Below are 20,152 nucleotides of genomic sequence, written 5' to 3' on the forward strand. Positions count from 1 at the left end.
ACTGAACTCTTGCCCTTCCCTACCTATCCTCTCTCCTTTTTTTTTTTTTTTTTTTTTTTTTTTAATTTTCAGGGACTAAGAAAAAGAAGACATCTGAGTCACAAAAGCAATAAGCAGTCAACTCAACCTTTAAAGGTAAGTGACAGTATTGCAAATTTGCTTTCTCAACAGAAAAATAATATGACTAAAGTAACTGGCAGAAATGTCTTTGAAAGTCATCAGAACATGGGTTGTCCTTATAAATTCCATAGTCACGAATTTTCTGTTAAATATTTATGTTGCCTTTACAGCCATCAGTTTTTGTCTTCACGTTGAATGATAAGCTTTCTAAGAATGGGAAATTGGAAATGTCACATTACTTTTTGCCCCATATCCTCAATTTATCCTTGGTGATGGATAAGTAATGAGCCCTTGAACTCCAGAGTCACTTCAAACACTCAAAAAACAACTCTGCAACTACACCAGTACATTTTAATTCTTATGAGCAAGAGAGTATTAATTACATCACAGAAATCATTCTGGCTAATGAGACTGTAGCTATTCTCACTTGCTAAATGATATTGTATCATTTAAAGAGTCAATTCCTATGTTGCCTCATCTCTTTTTCATGATGATATCAACTAAGTAATTGATGAATAGCTCAACAAAGTTGGTGTTCTGTCTTTTAAGTGGCTGAGTTTAAATGCTTCCCTAAATAGCTAATGACAAGGTGGTGTTTTGTTGAAGATTCCTTTTGTTTGATGTCTTTCTCTAGTTCACATTCTTTGCTGCCCTGGTTCACTGCTGATCTTTATATGTTTATAAAACATATAAAAAATTTATATGTTTTCTTGTTTGTTTTTTCTGCCTAGCCTTTCTATTCATTCCTTGACTTAAGATAAAAACTACAGCCACCTGAACCCTAACTTGTTGGTATTCTGGACTCTGCTGGTAGAAATGACTTAATTTTAGTACTCTATACAGCCTGCTGGCTCTCTGGGTTTCTCCAGCTCCCCTCGTGTATGCACAAGCCTTTCAGGTTCTATCTGATTGCTTAGCTGTCCAGTTTTTTTCATCCTGTCTCTCCCTAGATTTTCCCTATGTGTCATCTTCTATTTTTCTGAAAGTCAACTACTTTTTGACAAGCCCACTCTCTCCATTCCTATAACATCATATTCTTGAACTGCCAACTTCCTAAAAATGTGATAGCCACAACTTCTCTATTCAAAGCCTCCTTCACAGACACTTCTAGGACATTGGGACTGAAAAGGGACTTATCCAACCATTTTCCTTTAGGGTAAAGGAAACTGCAGTCTGAAGAGGTGAGTTACCAAAATTAACCAGTAATTGACCACAAGGCCAGAACTAATCCCAAGGTATTTTAATGGCAGAGAATTGTATTCCAGGGAGCCAAGAATTCAGACTTGGCTCCTAGTAATATAGTTCTTGTTCCCAGAGATCCTGAGTTATGTCTACCTGGTGATCAATTTCCTTCAGTTGCCATAAGCTTTAGTAGTGTGCAATTGAAATGCAAAGAAGGAGGTCTGAAATCTGCCTAGGCATTTAGCAGCAACGCTTCAATAATTTGATTGTGCTTCACTCTCTGTAGCCAGAGAGAATTCTACTGAATTTGCATATGAGTTGGAAAAGGGACATTTTATTGTATACAAAAAAAAATGAATTTTGCTTTTGTTTTGGTTGGAAAGAATGTTCTGAATCATCCCATTGGATATTAAATAACATAATTTGGCAGAGGTTTTTAGCCTTTGTTGATCTTCCTCCGTTATTATTTTGCTTAACTACCAGGATAAAAGACTTGTTCATTGATCCTCTCTGTGGCATATTCTTTGGTAGCTTTGATATTTTTAAAAAATCTACCCACCCTGTTTTGAAAAGTTCTGGGCCTCCTCAGATGCCTTACTTCTGTTTTCTCAGAGCTCCCACTCCCATCTGGTGGTATCTTCAGGGTGGATCATCAATGTGCCCTTCACTGTGCCCTTCTGAAACCTTACTGGGAGCAAAATTTTACTTATTCAGTTTAACTGTTCATGAGTGGATGACTTATCTATTGCAGTCAGCTCCTGAGTCGGACTTGTCAGTTTGTGGAAAATTGTTCAGAGATGAAGCAATTGTTTGTTTGGTTCTTACTGGTATTCGTGAGCATCCTTGGCAACTTGTAATGCCATACATTTGGATAGCATTTCATGGCTGGCCATGCATGGTGGCTCACGCCTATAATCCCAGCACTTTGGGAGGCCAAGGCAGGCGGATCACGAAGTCAGGAGATGGAGACCATCCTGGCTAACACGGTGAAACCCCATCTGTACTAAAAATACAAAAAAATTAGCCGGGCATGGTGGTGGACACCTGTAGTCCCAGCTACTCAGGAGACCTAGGCAGCAGAATGGCATAAACCCGGGAGGCGGAGCTTGCAGTGAGCCGACATCGCGCCACTGCACTCCAACCTGGGCGACAGAGCAAGACTCAGTCTCAAAAAAAAAAGCAAGCATTTCATGGCTTTACATCATGTCACTTGAGCCTTTGAGGTAGGCAGGGCTCATACTATCTCCAGTTTATAGCTAAAGAATCTTTAGCTCAGAGAGATTAAGTGACTCATCCAAAGTCACTTAGATAGTAAGTGGCAAAGTTAAGACTAGAATCTCAACCTGATGCCACTCTGCTAATTAACCTTTAAGATTGTCTTTGTCTTTTCTCCCCACTCAAATTTGTCTGAAAGAAAGAGACACTGCACATTTAGAAGCAGGACCAGAAGAAACATTTTCATTCACAAAAGGAGGAGTGGGCTACCACTGTTCCAAACTGCAAGAAAGATTTAGGTTCTAGTTCTAAAATTGCTAATTTAACAGAATGCCAATTACAGAGAAAAACAAGCAAATGAAAGTTCGATCTTATGGCTGGGCAAAGTGGCTCACACCTGTAAACCCAGCACTTTGGGAGGCTGAGGCAGGTGGATCACTTGAGGTCAGGAGCTCAAAACCAGCCTGGCCAACATGGTGAAACTCCGTCTCTACTAAAAATACAAAAATTATCTTGGCATGGTTGCACATTCCTGTAGTTCCAGCTACTTGAGAGGCTGAGGCAAGAGAAATGCTTGAACCCGGGAGGTGGAGGCTGCAGTGAGCTGAGATCGCGCCACTGCGCTCCAGCCTGGCCAACAGAGTAAGCCTCTGTCTCAAAACAACAACAACAACAAAAAACAAACAAACAAACAAACAAAAACAAAGTTCAATCTTGAGTTTACTTGACCACTAATCACATTTCTATGCAACAACTGATTAAAAGCATGCAGTGCGCTCAGAGTTAGGCTCTCAAATGCTCTCCTTGCTCAGTACCTTACAAAGAATGTGTGGGCATTCTGTTGTGTGACTAATGAACAGTGTCTGTGGGCGATGTCACAGAATGCTACAAAACAGAACTTTTCACAAGTTAGAGAATTCTGGAAAGGCCAGGTAATTTTCCTATGTGGCTGCCACCTGTCATGTGAACTTTTAGACTTGCTAGGAAACACTGAGGATTCTCAAAAAAATTATTACAATGGAAGAAACAGCAGGGGAACAAATGGCTCTTGTTACAGATCACCAGAACTGTCCTCAAGAGTATGCAATTGCTTAGGACCCATAGAAAGCATCAAGATTGCAAACAACAGCGTATAAACTCGCAACCAGTAAACATTTTTACACATAGGAAGCATTCCTAATAAAGGTGCTGCTGATGGAGTCTTTCCATGAACTGAGCTATGTTCACATATCTCTTACTGTCCTCAGTGGTCTAAACTGGACCGTCCAAACGTGGGATGTCCTTCTAGCCCTCCAAGGAGTGTTCCTTGGGACCTGACAAGAAGCTTTTATAACAGTTTCTCATGGGGCCACTTTTTGTGAGTGGGGAGTTGGTATCTAACAGCCGGGAGAGAGGGACTAATACTTAATGCTCTTTCATGTGAAACCCACCCTAAAGGAGTTGTAAAAGTCTAATAGTTACGTTTTCTGATATCAGTGTTTTCTATCTCTACTTTGTGGCATATTCCTTCAATCTCTGCACTGATAATATGTTTCTCCTCTCAGCCCCAAACTGATCTATCAATTTCCAAAATTTTTCAGTCAGTTGAAATTTCATGAGTTTTTTTTTTCCCCACAACCTACTTCTTTCAAAGAAGTGTGGTGTGTACTTCTTGTTAGTTACCCTGTTCTTGTTTACCCAGCTTTACCTTTATGGTGTCATGGCCATAACATAACTCATGGAAGAGTAAAAAGACCTGCAATCTAGGCTCTCTGCTATGCTGGTCAAAGACATTCCATAACTTAAAGAAAATCAAATGCCTGAGCAAACATAGCGGGTTCCACTTTCGTAGAGGAGGCATAGAACACAAACATCTCAGGCTATAAGGCCTCCTGCTAAGACTTCTACAGAAAATTCAAGCCTGCTGTACATAGGAAAACAAAGCTTGCTTTTTTTTTTCTATCACACTTTAAGTATGTTACCTGGTTTCTTTCAAGTCTGGGGCATACCTGAAATATTTAAAGGAAAAGATAATTAGGTACTACTTAAGTACCACCAAGAAGAAAACGAAGGGTGTGAAAATGGGTCAGTAAACTGGCTGCCTCAAAACCATTTTGATCTCCATATTCAAGACCAGAAGTAAACAGTATCCATGCCCAGATAATGAAATATAATAGCTCAGCTGCTTAGGCATCAAAGAGCCCTGAACATCATAAATCACCATTAAACTGTAAACTAAACAAGTGCACATTACAGAGTTGAGTTCATAGGGGAAAAAAAAAATGAATAATCCTTTCACCTTGGCAAAAGTTGAGTTCTCATAAAAATAATTTCCTCCCATGGCTGAGCACTGTGGCTCATGCCTGTAATCCCAACACTTTGGGAGGCCAAGGTGGGAGTCCAAGACCAGCCTGGGTGTGTTGGCATATGCCTGTAGTCCCAGTTACTTGAGAGGCTGAGGCTAGAGGATCATTTGAGGCCAGGAGGTTAAGGCTGCAGTGAGCTAGGATCATGCCACTGCACTCCAGCCTGGGCAGCAGCGCCAGACCCTGTCTGAAAAGACAACAAAAAAGAAGTTCTTTCCTGCTGTTACTGTCGCGCATCTGTGAGTATGATCAAGATCTGATGATTCTGGGTCTTCATTTAAGGTTAATATGAATGCAAAGACTCTGAACACCTCTACTTCATATTGCTGTAACAACTGAAGAATGCTTCCAGTCAGAATTACATTTCAAAATGCATTGCCACGTATTTTTTTGCTCAGGACAATAATATCCAAGTCTAGAGAAAATGAAGATGCCTAGCATGTTGCAACCAACCTTCATCACACAGGAGACGAAGCCAGCAGCAAGCAAGCAAGAAAATAGTTTCTTTTAGAAAAAAAAATAATAATTCCTTTGGACTTTACTGTCACCATTTCTGAAAGAAAAAGCTAGAGTTAGTGGACAAGTTAAAGTATTTGTTTTCTAAGCAGTTGAGAAAAAAACAGTGGTCAAAAGCAAAACCAGCACAGTCTTTATTTTGTTCACATGAAGTGCCCCTGTGACTTCAGTCTTTTATACTCCACCCAACTATCAGGTCTACAACTTCCACAGTTTCTGCACATGCATTTTCCAAAAGCATATGTGTCAGGAATCACAAATCTTGGAGTCTGATTCTCTACAGTTGGAATCTGTCTCCTTGAAGTATGAGGTTAATTCAGATTCCTAATGAAATAATAAGTTACATTTCTACGGAGTAACCAGCTGGGAGTTTTTAAACCTGCCTACACTTATCTAAAATTTGCCAAAAGTCTCACCTTTCAGCTCGTGATACTTACTATGTGCAAAATCCCACAGACACAAACAGGAAATGACAAAGGAACAAAAATATTTTAATTAAATAATATAATGGAGCTACCTTTTAAAAATGCCATCCTCAGTCCCTATAGCTATCTTATTCTATACCTATCAACAGTCTAAACGTTTAAAAAATGAAATATGCCCATTATTAATGTGACGCTATTTGTAGTGAGAAGGTATGATTGCTTCAGATTCTGTGACAATATCCTGCCTATACCTTGTAGCTCTATTTAAATTGATTTATGTATCTTTATATAGCATATACAGGACAATATGGTGCATACTTTCTTGGAGTTTGAGGAGAAAGAGAGAAGTGAGAATTTTTCCCCAATATCTTCTTTTAAAAGATTAAGAGTAAAATAACCCAAAAATTTTTATCAGTGGTGACCATGAAGAGAAACAAACTCATTGAGTTTTGTTGGTTTATTACACCCAGGCACCAAGAGCTAAAAATGTATTTTTAAAAATATGCCAAGGGATTCAAACATGTTTTTGTTTTGTTTTGTTTTGTTTTTGTTTTTTTGAGATGGAGTCTCACTCTGCTGCCCAGGCTGGAGTGCCATGGTGTGATCTCCACTCATTGCAGCCTCCGCCTCCCAGGTTCAAGTGATTCTCCTGCCTCAGCCTCTGGAGCAACTGGGATTACAGGCGTCCGCCACCCTGATCGGCTAATTTTTGTATTTTTAGTAGCGACGAGGTTTCACCATGTTAGCCAGGCTGCTATCGTATTCCTGACCGCAGGTGATCTGCCCGCCTCGGCCTCCCAAAGCACTGGGATTACAGGCGTGAGCCACCATGCCCTGCCCAAACATAAGCTGTTGTTGCAGGACTTTTCCTTAGTTTAGCTAAAGACAGGGTTCTTGTCTGTTCCACAGCCATGAAAATTTAGGCTCGCAGACGGTTAAAGGGTGAGTAAAGCAGGGCTTTATTGGGTGGAAAGGGGGTTAAATGAGGGAAACAGGGATCCTCTGCAAGGCCAGAGTCCCCTGCCAGAGTACTTCCCGCCAGGCGTTGGAATACCAGGTTCCACACAGGAAGAGGTGGGGCCCATCTCCTCTTCCCTGCAAAGGGCCAAACCCAAGGCTCCACCTCAGTGGCAGGCTGGTTGGAGTTTCTCCAGGGAACCCCTCCCACCTGGCCGTCTCACTTTTATACTAGTGTTCATAGAATATTATTGACAAAAGCCCAAAAATAGAAACAACACGTGTCCATCGACAGGTGAATGGATTTTAAAAATCTGGTGTATAATACAACGAAATGTTATTCAGTTATATAAAAAAAAATGAAGTTCTAATACATGCTACAACGTGGATAAACTTGGAAATATTATGTTAAATGAGATGAGCCATACATAAAAGGATAAATATTATGTAATTTCACTTATCTGAAGAAAAATGTATAGAGATGGAAAGTATAACAGAGTTTACTAGGGCTGGGCTGGGAAGGGGAGAATGAAAGCTATTATTTAATGGGTACAGAGTCTCCGTTGGAGATGATGAAAAATGTTCAGGAAATGGATAGAGGTGATGGCTACACAACATTGTGACTGTACTTCATGCCACTGAATTGTACATTAAAAAGGTTAAAATGGTTTACAAAGTACTTCTAATAAAATATATCTAGTATTTCCAAGATGGAAAAAAATAATATTCTAGTCTCAAACATCTGAGAAGATATCCATTGCTCAACAAAACAACTTTACATATACTTTCTGGTTATATTTCAGCATAAATATTTTCTTGTTGCTGGGCCACACCATTCACATTATTTCCTCATTTTTGGACACTCCGGAGCAGACTTGTACGTTTTCAGAAAACTGTCAATAACACTTTTTGCCACTTTGCACCATTAAGTGTTATCTTTGAATCATGTGTTGGCCAAATCGTGTAGACTGTTCTGTTTTTTTCATGGTTACTATAGAAACTGTGCAGTCATAATGTTTTGAAGAGACTAGCAGGAAATTTAAGAGTGCACAATAAAAGTTAACTTGTTTCATGGTTTAAAATTTCTTCCAGCTGTCTCCATTTGTGATGATTATCATGTTCACATTGGGAGTATAAACATACAACCAAAAGGGCTCTGGTGACTATGGCCAATAAGCCCTCACCCCTCACAGACTTCCCTCCCAACCTCTTTTCCTCAAAGATTTGTAATAGGAACACGTGAAACAAGTGGTATGTAAGGTTCAGGTGTTTTCAATTATTTCCCTCCTATGAACAGAGGTTTCCTGGATCCAAAATATGTTTCAGCTCAAAGGGTTTTCCTTATTTTTGAAGATGGTATCGTCTCAGGAAAATTTCATCTACATATCTCTGATTCACCAATGCTTCATCAATAAAGCATCTCCTCAGAGCTCTTCTACACAAGTATTTCCTCCATGAGTGGCCAAAAATGTGGTACATTTAAGTATGTCTTTTGTAAAGTGTGTTCTTAGAAAGTATATAACCTTTGCCCTCGCAAGAAAGAGAGAAATGAATGCTCAGCACTGGGATTTGTGGTAGATTCCTTGTCAGTTACATCACCACAGAACATTCCAGCACAATGCCTCACTATCTTCGTGGCTCAGGGACTGTCACTCTCCCTCTAGTATGGCATAGGTGAGGGAAGATAGACTCATCTCTGATAGTATAAATAATTAACTGCCTAAATGTTGATGGTCATGCAAGACAATTCAGGGATTATAAAGAAAGAATGTGTTTCTGCAGCATTTTATTTTCCTACGTTTCTATGAATAAAAAGCTAAAAGATTGATTTTCAGGTTTCAACAGCTTTAGATAGCAATGGCTTTATCTCATAGTGTCAGAAATTTGCCACTTCATCATCGCCCTCTGCAAGTTAGCAGCAGCACTCTGTTTATAAATATCTTGCAGGAATTGTGAGCATTACTTCATTAACATTTGAATGAGCAGCATTAATAATATTCATTTTAGGGAAACAAATTCATCTACAGATGGATGAACTAGATGAATACAATGAAAAATAAATCCAAAACTGTACCTACTGCTTTATACCCCCAAATAGATAAACATTTTAAACTATCCTGCCTATACACACACACACACACACACACACACTTTATGATTTTGGCAGGAAATAGTAAAAGAAAATATGAAATGGTAAGCACTGGTCCTATGATAATGTTTTTGATTAATTACCAATGAGCTTTGAAGAGAAATCCAAATTTTCAGATAAGTATCAGGGCTAGAGTTCTTTTAGAGGGCAAACTTTTGCTATTCTTGGCCCTTACTCCAGTGTCTAAGTAGAGGAAACATTAGCATTTAACCAATCTAAGTTTTACATTCGTAATAACAATACAACTTTGCAGCAGCTGTTGCTCAAAGAGTACAAAACTTCAGTTAAACAGGATGAATAAGATCTGGAAATTATTTTACAGCCTGGTGACAGTTGATAATAATGTATTATAGACTTGAAAGTTGCTAAAAGAGTAGATCGTGTATGTTTTCGCCACAAAACAAATGTTATGTAAGCATAAATATTATTTTGATTGAATTAATCATTTCACAATATATATATACCTCAAAATACCATGTTGTACACTGTAAATGTATGCTATTTTTATTTTTCAATCCTATCTTAATAAAGCTGGGGGGAAACGACTAATATGACTTTGTGCTTAGACAATATAGATGGTTACCACTCAATTATCTATGATTATGAAAGTACTGACTTAAAATATATCTATATAGATTTATTCACACTTACATTATTTGGAATACATTGTAGTGACAAACCAGAGACAAGTAGAAATTTTGTTTTATTTTTGAGGTTTTGCTTTCCTAAACTTTTACTTTTCGTAGGCTAAAGATAGTTTCACTATATTCAATGCCATGAGATTATCAGCCTGTTATTTAAATTTTAGAGCAATATGAAAAAATGTAAAACTTTTGGAATTGTTTGAGAACAGTATTATTCTGTCCTATATAAGTTAGGTATGTATCTGGATTGTGGTCCTGAAAATGAGGGGAAAGCTTCTCTAAATAAGAAGTCAATATGATTAAGAAGTTACCAAATTTTACCTTAATATCAACAGATTGCAGAGGTCAGTAATAAAACTCTTTTCTACCTTCTATCTGCATAGCACATTGTATTTTATATTAGTCAATGAATAGAGTTCAGACAGAAGGAGCAATGTTGTCACCAGGAGCATAACTACCACAAGAAATGGTTTTCAAGTTTATGTCTTATGCCTCCTACTAATGGAGAAAACAGGAAGCCTCCTGGATAGGTTGGGAAAGGAATCTACTTCCAAGACTCCCCATTCACATGGTTGGCAAAGTGGTCCTGACAGCACATTCCTATCCACAACGTCCTCTCCTTAAGGCAGCTCGGGCTTCCTCACACCTGGTCCCTAGGTTCCAAGGGTGAGTGGCCTAAGAAACAGGAAGTGGGAGCTGCCTATTTCTTAGGGTATAGATGCAGAAACCAACAGCATCCCTCAGACATGTTCTATTAGTCAAGCAGTTACAGAGCCTAGGTTCAATGGGAGGGAAAATAGACCTCACCTCTCTGTAGAAGGCCTGGCAAAGGATTGTGTGCCATTTTAATCCCATTATTATTTGTAAATTGCCAACCAATTACACACTATCAACTTGATCTTGCCTTTCTAAATACACTGGGAATGGGAATGTCTGCCCCAATCACTGACAATAAAATATATTCCAATTCCACCGCAAATTCAGTTGGTGGACCCATTGAATCCTGATGTTTCAGAGAATCAGAACAGGGAAGAAACTATGGCCTTTTATGTTTTGGGTGGGTATATAGTGAATTTAATTGAAATAAGGAGAATCTGTTTGAATATTTCTCTGAAGCAACAATTGGTTCTACAGACTATAAATTAACTCTTAATTCCTTGCACCACCTTTCCAGGGCTCCTCCACATCTTTCCCTCTTCCTTTAGTCACTAAAATCCACTACGATTAGCTGGAGATATACTGTGACGGGCTTGTAGTTTTGTTTAGTTTTTACCTTTCAAGCTTATTTTTCCCTGTTATGCATTGTAATCACCAGATATTTTTTGAGCATCTATTATACACTAAGCATGAAAATAATGTGTAAAAATAATGCATTGTTCATGCCTTTAAGGAAGTCATAGACCAGTGGGAAAGAAACTTGTAACCAAATATTTAAAGAATCATAGAAGTACATAACAAAACTAAATACAAGACCCTGAGGGTGCTTTGAAGAAAAATAATTGCAGATAAGTGCCAAGCTGCTGATTTTAAGAGACAGGCTAGATGTTTCAGGCTAATGGAGAAAAGGAAGGCTGATCAGGACATGCAGCAAATATATGGAACACACTGGGCAGCTTTAAGGAATGGTCATTTATATTGGTACATTTTGAATATGGAATAAAAGAAAGAACAAGGAGATGAGTCCAGAAAGGTAGATTGAGTTACATCGTGAGCTTTGTATTCTGGGGCCAAGTGGGAAGAGAAAGAGTAATCCCAGCTTCTCCTTTGGAATCTAGCAGCATGTAGAATGGTGAGAGATGAAGATAGAATTTGTTCCACTATAAAATAGTGGTTATTTTTCTAAGAAACCTCAGCTTTTTCAGTCTTGCTTTTTATGACTTGCTTTCAAAAAAAGTTTAATAAAAAATATGGATCATAGCATTTCTAGCTTACATGTATAGATATAAAACCTAAAAATTATTGATCAAATACAGTGATGACATCTAGCTTTGGCTTCAGAGTAAATGTCTGCCTTTGCTATCAGCATAGACTTGTTAAAATTCTTCTCTCCATCATCTACTATCAGAATGAACAAAGCATAAAGTATTTATGGCAGCCATGGTTTGTATGACAGATTGTTTCCCCTAAAAATTCAGTGTTAAGCCAATATCAATCTACACAGTGCAATTCATGATCCCTAATTAATAAATTACATATTGTTCCATCTCCACTATGAAAATATGCTATAGGGAAATTGACATGTGCAAGGAGCTGTCTCAGGAAGTTAAGAAGGACATCCTTTAAGAGTATGAACCTAAATTGAAAAGTTAGGTTGAATTATTATGCTAAGCCTATGCTATAACATCTTCAGGTAAAAACTTGACAGAAGATGGAGAGATATTCTAGTCTTAAGACTTTTGAAAAAATGTGTTCATAAGATTGACTGATATGCTCTTCTAAACTTGTCCTACTGGTTTTGCCAAAATGCTGCACCATTTAGTTCACATTACTGTTCAAGATCCCACAATGACTGTTACTCTCCCATACTTTGAAATCTAAAGTAAACTCTAATGTTTGCGAAGTTTTCTGTTGATTTCCGGATGTGTATCTCTCCCTTATGTATTTATTTGTGCAATCACTGCCTCAATTAGCACCTTATTTTATGTAAATTATCAACTCCCTAAATGTTCCCAAGGACTCCAGCTTGCTAAAGTTACCTTATCCTTTTAAAAAGCTAACAAAAAATTGGCTTGTAATGCCCCCATAATGGGAAACCTATTGTCTCTCCTAATAACTCTGAGGAATGTTGGTTGTTTAGGGGTTATCTTTCCCTGGTCACTAATGACCTCCTGGTGAATTCTCCATGGTCTATCCTTGTGTTGCCTTCTGTGCATGCTGTTCTTTCCCAGCAGCACATCACCATCAGGCTGGCACCACCCCAAATCCTCCAGCACCAAACTACTTTCTACACAAGACTGTATGCGTCCAGCCCACATTGCCTTGGGGCAATAGACAGAGTTTGTGTTACTTGGTCTATAACCCAGCAAATAATTTAGAACTGAATGTTTATTGTCTCTGAAGTCTTTTGGGCATTCCCATCTCTAGCAATTTCTCAAGGATTTTCTCCCCATATAGGCACGTTACGTTGCTCCATCAATCTTCCTTTCTCGTCTAATTTCCTTAGCTTCATAGTCCAGTTCTAGCTCCTCCCCACAGACCCTCTGTAGACTTTCCTGTTACTTCTCTTACAGAAAGTTTCTCTTTCAAGCTTCTTTGGTTAAATAAGGTTAGACTTGTTCCAAAAGAAACACATTTCAGATATAACATCTGCTGCATACTGCATTATACCCATTGCCCCAGTCTCTTGATCAACATTTGATTTTCTCCGTACAAAATGCTAAGTTTCCTTTGGCAATTATTTTATAGAAAAAGGGGGAAAATGATCAAGCACCCACATGGTAATCAGCCACTGAACTAGTTACTTTTAACTAGTTCTCATTTCATCCTCAGGCAGCACTGGGCCCCAGCACCAGTAGCCAGCCAGAGCTCATCTGTAGCTGCTCCATCTCTATCTGGCAAGAGCCGTATGGTTTGCCTCAGTCAATTGTTGATTTCACTTTCATAAAGGCATGCCACTTTGCCTTTTGTCACCCTGGAGTTGTGTTTGTCAAAGACTAGTCCCTACAGCAGTTGCAATGCATTATGTGGGAGTTTGTTAGAACTCCAACATCTTAGAACCCACCCAGACCTACCAAATCAGAATCCACATTTTAACTCTCTCCCTGGGTGGTTAGTGTGCACATCAGATTTAGAGAAGCACGAATCTCCACATATTACTATGTTCACAGTGTCTTTATAGATTCTTTTGATTAACATCTGTATTCAATTAGGATTGCTGGCTCAGCATTAGAGGACATTGATGACCCTATATTTCCAGAAAAAAAAGCAAAATAACTGTGCAAAAATAAAGAGAAGGCTTTAGTTCTGAATTTAAACTATTTGCAAAAACCTAAAAACTGATTTTCATGTTTTTAGTTCCCTTCCGCACCTCTGTAAAATGAGGTTTCCTTTTTCCATACCTTAAATGTAAGAATGTAAGGGCTTCACTTCTAACTTTCATAAAATGATCCATTCCACCTAGATAATAGATTTACTACTTTTGCTCATTGGCAACTAAAGAGTATATACCTTCTTCAGATTTGTAATTGCCAAGTGTTTCAGAAATGAGGCCCTTGAAAAAGGGTATTATAGTGTAAACTTCACTTAATGTTAGAAAAATGTTATGGTCAATAGACCCTCTTTGAACTTCCCAGGTGGAGTTTTACTAGTTCTTTTGCAACTAGCAAAAAAACCACTATGAATATCTGTCATTTTCCATAGTTTCTTTGCTAGCTGAGGGTTGGTTTGTTTGCTTATTTCTTGCTAACTTTTTAAACAGTAGGGATTAGAGAAAAGTAAGGGATAGTGTTACAGAATAATACATTACACATTATAGGCTTATCCAAAGCCTTCAGATACCGAACAAATTGTGGGGTGGAGAAGCAGGGACTTAAAAAGGGTATTTGCTGAACCGGTTTTTATTTAAAGTCAAATAGTTTAAAAAGAAACTAAGCCTTCTGGTTTCCTTTAGATTTTTATCAGTACCATTTTTACAGTTTCTCTTTGGCATCAAAATAAATCTAATATATTACTTCACGTGAAACCAATAAATTTATAGCCACAACATAAAGATTTTGGAAGCTCTTTCAACATAAAGATTTTGGAAGTTCTTTCAAATACTTGAAATCAGTACATACAATCCTTATATCCTGAATCCTCATTTACCTTTTTATTTATCGATAATATCATCAGGTTTTCTTCTGTAATTTCATTTCTTTTGCAATTTCATTACAAGCATGTTTCTTCATAACTACTTAAAATGGCTATTGGGTCAATTATCTCATAATGTATTCACCTATGGGATATTTAAATTCCTTACCAAATGTTTCTCATTACAAACAATGCTGCGTCAGGCACAGTGGCTCACACCTGTTTTCCCAGCACTTTGGAAGGCTGAGGCCAGAGGTTCGTTTGAGCTCAGGAGTTCAAGACGAGCCTGGGCAACATGGTGAGACCCTGTCTCTCAAAACAGCAAGAAAACAAAAAACAACAATGCTTCAAGAAGCATATTCATGCAAATTATTTTTCTATGTAAACACTTTTTTAAAAAATAAAAATAATTTAGAAAGAAGTTGACTTTAATTGAAAACTCTAATTGGATAAAGTATATTTTCTAAATATGTCTCTTTGATTCTCAACTCTCAACATTTTTTTTTTTAATTTAAAAAAGAAAAACACAAAAGTTAACTATCCAGGTGACTTAAATACACTTGCTTTTTTCTCAATGATCTGTCCAGTTTGAGGTGAATTGCTTTTTGGCCGAACTTTGTTTAAATAGACATAACCAATAAAGGCTAGTTAGCAAGTTAAAGCTCTTGGTCCTCTGTCATATTTAGCTCTTCAGACTATTTATGTCCAAGTGTTTTAACCAAGGAGTTAAATGGTTAGATTTCTCTTTCATACATTCTTTGGGGTTATTACGCAAGAAACTTAAGGTTTAACCATCAACCATCAACCATGTTTTTTTTTTTTTTTTTTTTTTTTTTTGAGATGGAGTGTCACTCTGTCGCCCTGGCTGGAATATAGTGGCACAATCTTGGCTCACTGCAACCTCCACCTCCTGAGTTCAAGCGATGCTTCAACTTCAGCCTCTTGAGTAGCTGGGACTACAGGCACACACCACCATGCCCGGCTAATTTTTGTGTTTTTAGTAGAGGCGGGGTTTCACCATGTTGCCAGGCTGGTCTCGAACTCCTGACCTCAAATGATCCACTCACCTTGGCCTCCCAAAGTGCTAGGATTACAGGCGTGAGCCACTGTGCCCAGTCTAACTACTCATTCTTAAAGGCTTGCATTGATATTTCCTTTTTAAAATAAGTGTTTAATATAAATTTTTTTGAGACAGAGTCTCCCTTTGTCACCAAGCTGGAGTGCAGTGGCATGATTGTAGCCCACTGCAGCCTTGACCCCCAAACTCAAGTGATCCTCCCTCCTCAGCCTCCCGAGGAGGCTGGGACTACAGGTGCATACAACCACACCTGGCTAATTTTTGTATTTTTTGTAGAGACAGGGTTTTGCCATGTTGCCAAGGCTGATCTCCAACTTCTGAGTTTAGGCGATCCTCCCATCTCAGCCTCCCAAAGTGCTGAGATTACAGGCATGAGCCACTGCACCCAGCCCACATTAAGACTTCTTATATCGCCAGGCACGGTGGCTCACGCCTGTAATCCCAGCACTTTGGGAGGCCGAGACGGGCAGATCACAAGGTCAGGAGATTGAGACCATCTTAATACGGTGAAACCCCGTCTCTACTAAAAATACAAAAAAATTACCCGGGCGTGGTGGCGGGCGCCCCTAGTCCCAGCTACTCCGGAGGCGGAGGCAGGAGAATGGCGTGAACCCGGGAGGCGGAGCTTGCAGTGAGCAGAGATCGCGCCACTGCACTCCAGCCTGGGCGACAGAGCGAGACTCCACCTCAAAAAAAAAAAAAAAAAAAAAAAAAGACTTCTTATATCCATTTATGTCCACTTTAGTCTCTGCTCTTTGTCCTTCATTTTTAAGGGTTGTGTTAAAATGCAAGGTAAACACAAATGCTGAAATAAGTGATGAGCAAATACCCTAAAGTTAGGGGGCAGAGATTACTGAACTGTGTGGCGGTTGTTTTATCAAGTTATTGTCACTGCTTTGAAAACCTTAATCTTAAAGATGCTTTACCAAACTAGATGGATCCTGTAAGTGAACACACGCTCCCAAGTGCACTGTGGCCCGACAGCATTCTTTTCCGTGAACACAGACTTTCTGGGCCTCAGAATGCTGTTGATAAATGATACTTAATTTAATTGTGAACAGCTATTTCCTAAGCGTGGGCCTCTTCAAGTGAGAGGCAGGACATAAACACACTCACCAGCTCAGCATCAGGAGGATGAGAGAACGTCCTGTAGACGTTCTGTGCTTGCTCTGGACACACAAGAGAGGATTCCGGAAAAATTGAAAATAAGATGGATTCCTCTTTACTTCCTGTTTTTTCATTTCAGGAGCAGCCACTTGTTTCTAACTCTCGAATTTTATGACTGACACGTGGAAACATTTTCAAAGATCGATTCAAAATTTAGCTGATTTTGTTCAAAGAAAAACAGACATCCCCAATTCATTGTCAAAAAGCATAACGGGCCGGGCGCGGTGGCTCACGCCTGTAATCCCAACACTTTGGGAGGCCGAGGCAGGCGGATCACGAGGTCAGGAGATCAAGACCATGCTGGCTAACATGGTGAAACACCGTCTCTACTAAAAATACAAAAAACTAGCCGGGCGTGGTGGCGGGCGCCTGTAGTCCCAGCTACTCGGGAGGCTGAGGCAGGAGAATGATGTAAACCGGGGAGGTGGAGCTTGCAGTGAGCTGAGTTGGTGCCACTGCACTCCAGCCTGGGCGACAGCAAGACTCCCGTCTCAAAAACAAACAAACAAGCAAAAAAAGCATAATGAGTCAACAGACCTGTATTAATAATCCCTTATTGTAGCACGTAGATTTGTGTGAAATCCAAGGCTTCAGTTTCTTTTTTTTTCCTGATGAAAGTAGATGGACTATCTTAGAACTTTAAGATTAACTGTCTCTGACAACTATAAAAATATCGTTACTGGGGGATGTAAAATTAAAGCTGATGGAGACTGCTGAAGTTAATGTGGTTCTGGGATTAACATGCAGGGTTATTTGGTCTGAGCATGTTATCTTCTATTGATTATAATCAAACACAGCTTGTTCATCACTTTACCTCATAACTTTCAAAGTGTACATGCCAATGACAACAATTGTGTAGCCAGAAGTTTAAAGCAGAATATGAGAAATTACTCCTTCATTCTTTGCCTCCATTTTATCCTCATACTTATTCTGAAATGTTTTCCAAATTATTTCACTTATTTCTATAGTCAGCTATTTTCCATCACCACAGGGAAGGAAAATATTGCTGAAGAGACTTGGGTTTCAAAGAAACATTGTTGCTTGACTGAGGGTCTTTAAACAGAAACCGAGAGAAATTTTTCAAACTTCATTCACTATGTATATGTGTGTGTGTGTGTATATAAAGAGACAATATATTACTATATGTTGATGACCTCACTTAAGTAAACTAGGTAGTTAGGTTGTGATCTGAAAGAACCTGAGTGCTTAAGAATCTCTCTACTGCCACAGCTGTCACACAAGATACCCTCTTCAGAGATTTAAAGAATTTCTATTGGTATTTAGCCTGTTGTCTATCCAGCCACAGTTTAGCAGTGATAAGTCCTATATTTTACAGAACGATCCTGTTCAAATCACCATTTTATTGTCTTTGAATCCTCAAAATGTTCCCAAAATATGGCAGCATTAGTGCCCAAAGTCTATGCTGAGGCTGCACAGAAATCTGGAAGTGACTTTAAAATGTCAGATACGTGTATCAAATTTTGGTTTAGAAAATACTTTGGTGGTTGTACACACAATCTAGGAGAGTATATTTGCAAACAACAACTTAAATATAGAATGACTTGCCTGCTGTGTTCTCTGTGCTAGGGAGATCCTGAACTGGTGCCACGGGCAGGAAACAGACAAAATTCTCTGTCTTCATGAAACTGATACTTGAGTGATGGGAAACGAACAATATGCAAAATAAATACTTTAAGACAGCATTTTAGAAGGTGGTGATATCCTGGAAAATAAACCGGAAAGGATAAGGAACTGCTGAAGGAGGTCTACTGTGATTCAAATAGGATGGACAAGGAAGGTGTCACTAAGAAGGTGACATGTCAGCCAGTACTGAAGAAGGCAAGGGAACAAGCCACATGGAATGTGGAGTGAAGAGTTCAGCAGTGGAAATGGCAAGCCCAAAGACTCTGTGGTGGGAGGAACAAGAGGGGTGTATAACTGGCACCAGTGAGTATGGGAGGAGAGCAGAAGATCAGAGAGGCAAGTGGTGGAGAAGGTCTTGTAGAGCCTTGTGAAATAAATTACCTTGATACCTAAGGATTTTTGACTTTAAGGAATAGTACAGGCCTCAGTTATTTGGACAGCAAGCTAGACAGGCCCACCTGTGAGAAAGGGTGTCTTTAGCTCATGGTTGACCCACATGGATCGATAATGCCTTGATGGCTCAACGAGCTTTGCTGTTATCTGTGGATTTCAAATTATTTAGGGACTATAAAGACATACTCATCTGAAAATATAGTAATATTAACACAAGGTAGTGCCTTGTGAAAAGCAGTTAAGGTGCTAGTGAATAAACTTAGCAGAGAAAAAATAATCAGGCATTCAATTCTAGAAAGGATTTTAGGATAAAGGGAGAATGGGGCTAGGTTTTTAATCATCCCTGGTATTTGGAAAGAGCAGCACAAAGTAAGATGATCTGCATTAGCCAAGACAGAAAAGTACAGGTCTATTGAGCAGACAGAGGATTGACCTTTTTGACTACAGCTTAGGATCAGGAGCCGCTTTGCATCCTTTCACTCACTGCATGATTTCTGCTATCCCTCTGCACCAAGGGCTGCTGCTAGGCCATAGAACACCTTTCTGCAAGTTTGAGAAAGGCTCAACTGTCCCTTCAAGACACTACTTTCATCACCGGAAAGCTGTGGCATACTGATGTTGTGAGAACAAGATGCTTTACTGCCATCTGCCAGAAAATCATGATAAAATACAAATGCACCATGCCTACAATGGGAGTGCATGCCCTCAAGTTGCACATTGCACAAACCATACAACCACGTGTGGCAGCCGCACATGTAGAAGAAGGTGTGAATAAGTCTGCATAGGAACTATTTTCTCTAATCTGAGTGTGAAGGTATTTGTATCACATGTGAGTGCTCACCATTGGGTGACCTCAGCAGAGGAGGATTTGAATAATCAAGTGGATAGGATGACCCACTCTGTGGACACCACTCAGCCTCTTTCCCCACCCACCCTTGTCATCACCCAGTGGTCCTATGAATAAAATGGCCATGGTGGCAGGGATGGAGGTTATGCATGGGCTCAGCAACATGGACTTCCACTCGCCAAGGCTGAGCTGGCTTTAGCCACTGCTGAGTGCCCAATTTGCCAGCAGCAGAGACCAACACTGAACCCTTGATATGGCACCATTCCTCAGGGAATCAGTCAGCTACCTGGTGGTAAGCTGATTATATTGGACCTCTTCTATCATGAAAAGGGCAGAGATTTGTCTTCACTGGAACAGACACTCTAGATATGAGTTTGCCTATCCTGCACATAACGCTTCTGCCAAGACTACCATCCGTGGACTCATGGAAGGCCTTATCCACCATCATGGTACTCCACACAGCATTGCCTCTGACCGAGGCACTCACTTTACGGCTAAAGAAGTGCGGCAGTGGGCTCATGCTCATGGAATTCACTGGTCTTACCATGTTCCTATCATCCTGAAGCAGCTGGATTGATAGAACAGTGGAATGGCCTTTTGAAGTTACAGTCACAATGCCAACTAGGTGACAATACTTTGCAGGGCTAGGGCAGAGTTCTCCAGAAGGAAGTGTATGTTCTGA

At 39.4% G+C, this 20,152-nt stretch overlaps 1 protein-coding gene across 1 annotated transcript in view; it reads left to right on the forward strand.

Annotated features, from left to right (window-relative positions):
• The window catches only part of LMNTD1 (lamin tail domain containing 1), a 76,867-nt gene extending 58,354 nt beyond the window's left edge, over positions 1-18,513 (forward strand). Inside the window, 2 exon segments of the mRNA XM_033222636.1 lie at positions 73-135; positions 18,174-18,513. Coding sequence (XP_033078527.1) covers positions 73-113 — 41 coding nt within the window. The 3' untranslated portion in view covers positions 114-135; positions 18,174-18,513.
• The last annotated feature ends 1,639 nt before the right edge of the window (positions 18,514-20,152 follow it).

The sequence above is a fragment of the Trachypithecus francoisi genome, unplaced genomic scaffold, assembly GCF_009764315.1.
Source record: "Trachypithecus francoisi isolate TF-2019V2 unplaced genomic scaffold, Tfra_2.0 Lachesis_group11, whole genome shotgun sequence".
NCBI classification, from domain to species: domain Eukaryota; kingdom Metazoa; phylum Chordata; class Mammalia; order Primates; family Cercopithecidae; genus Trachypithecus; species Trachypithecus francoisi.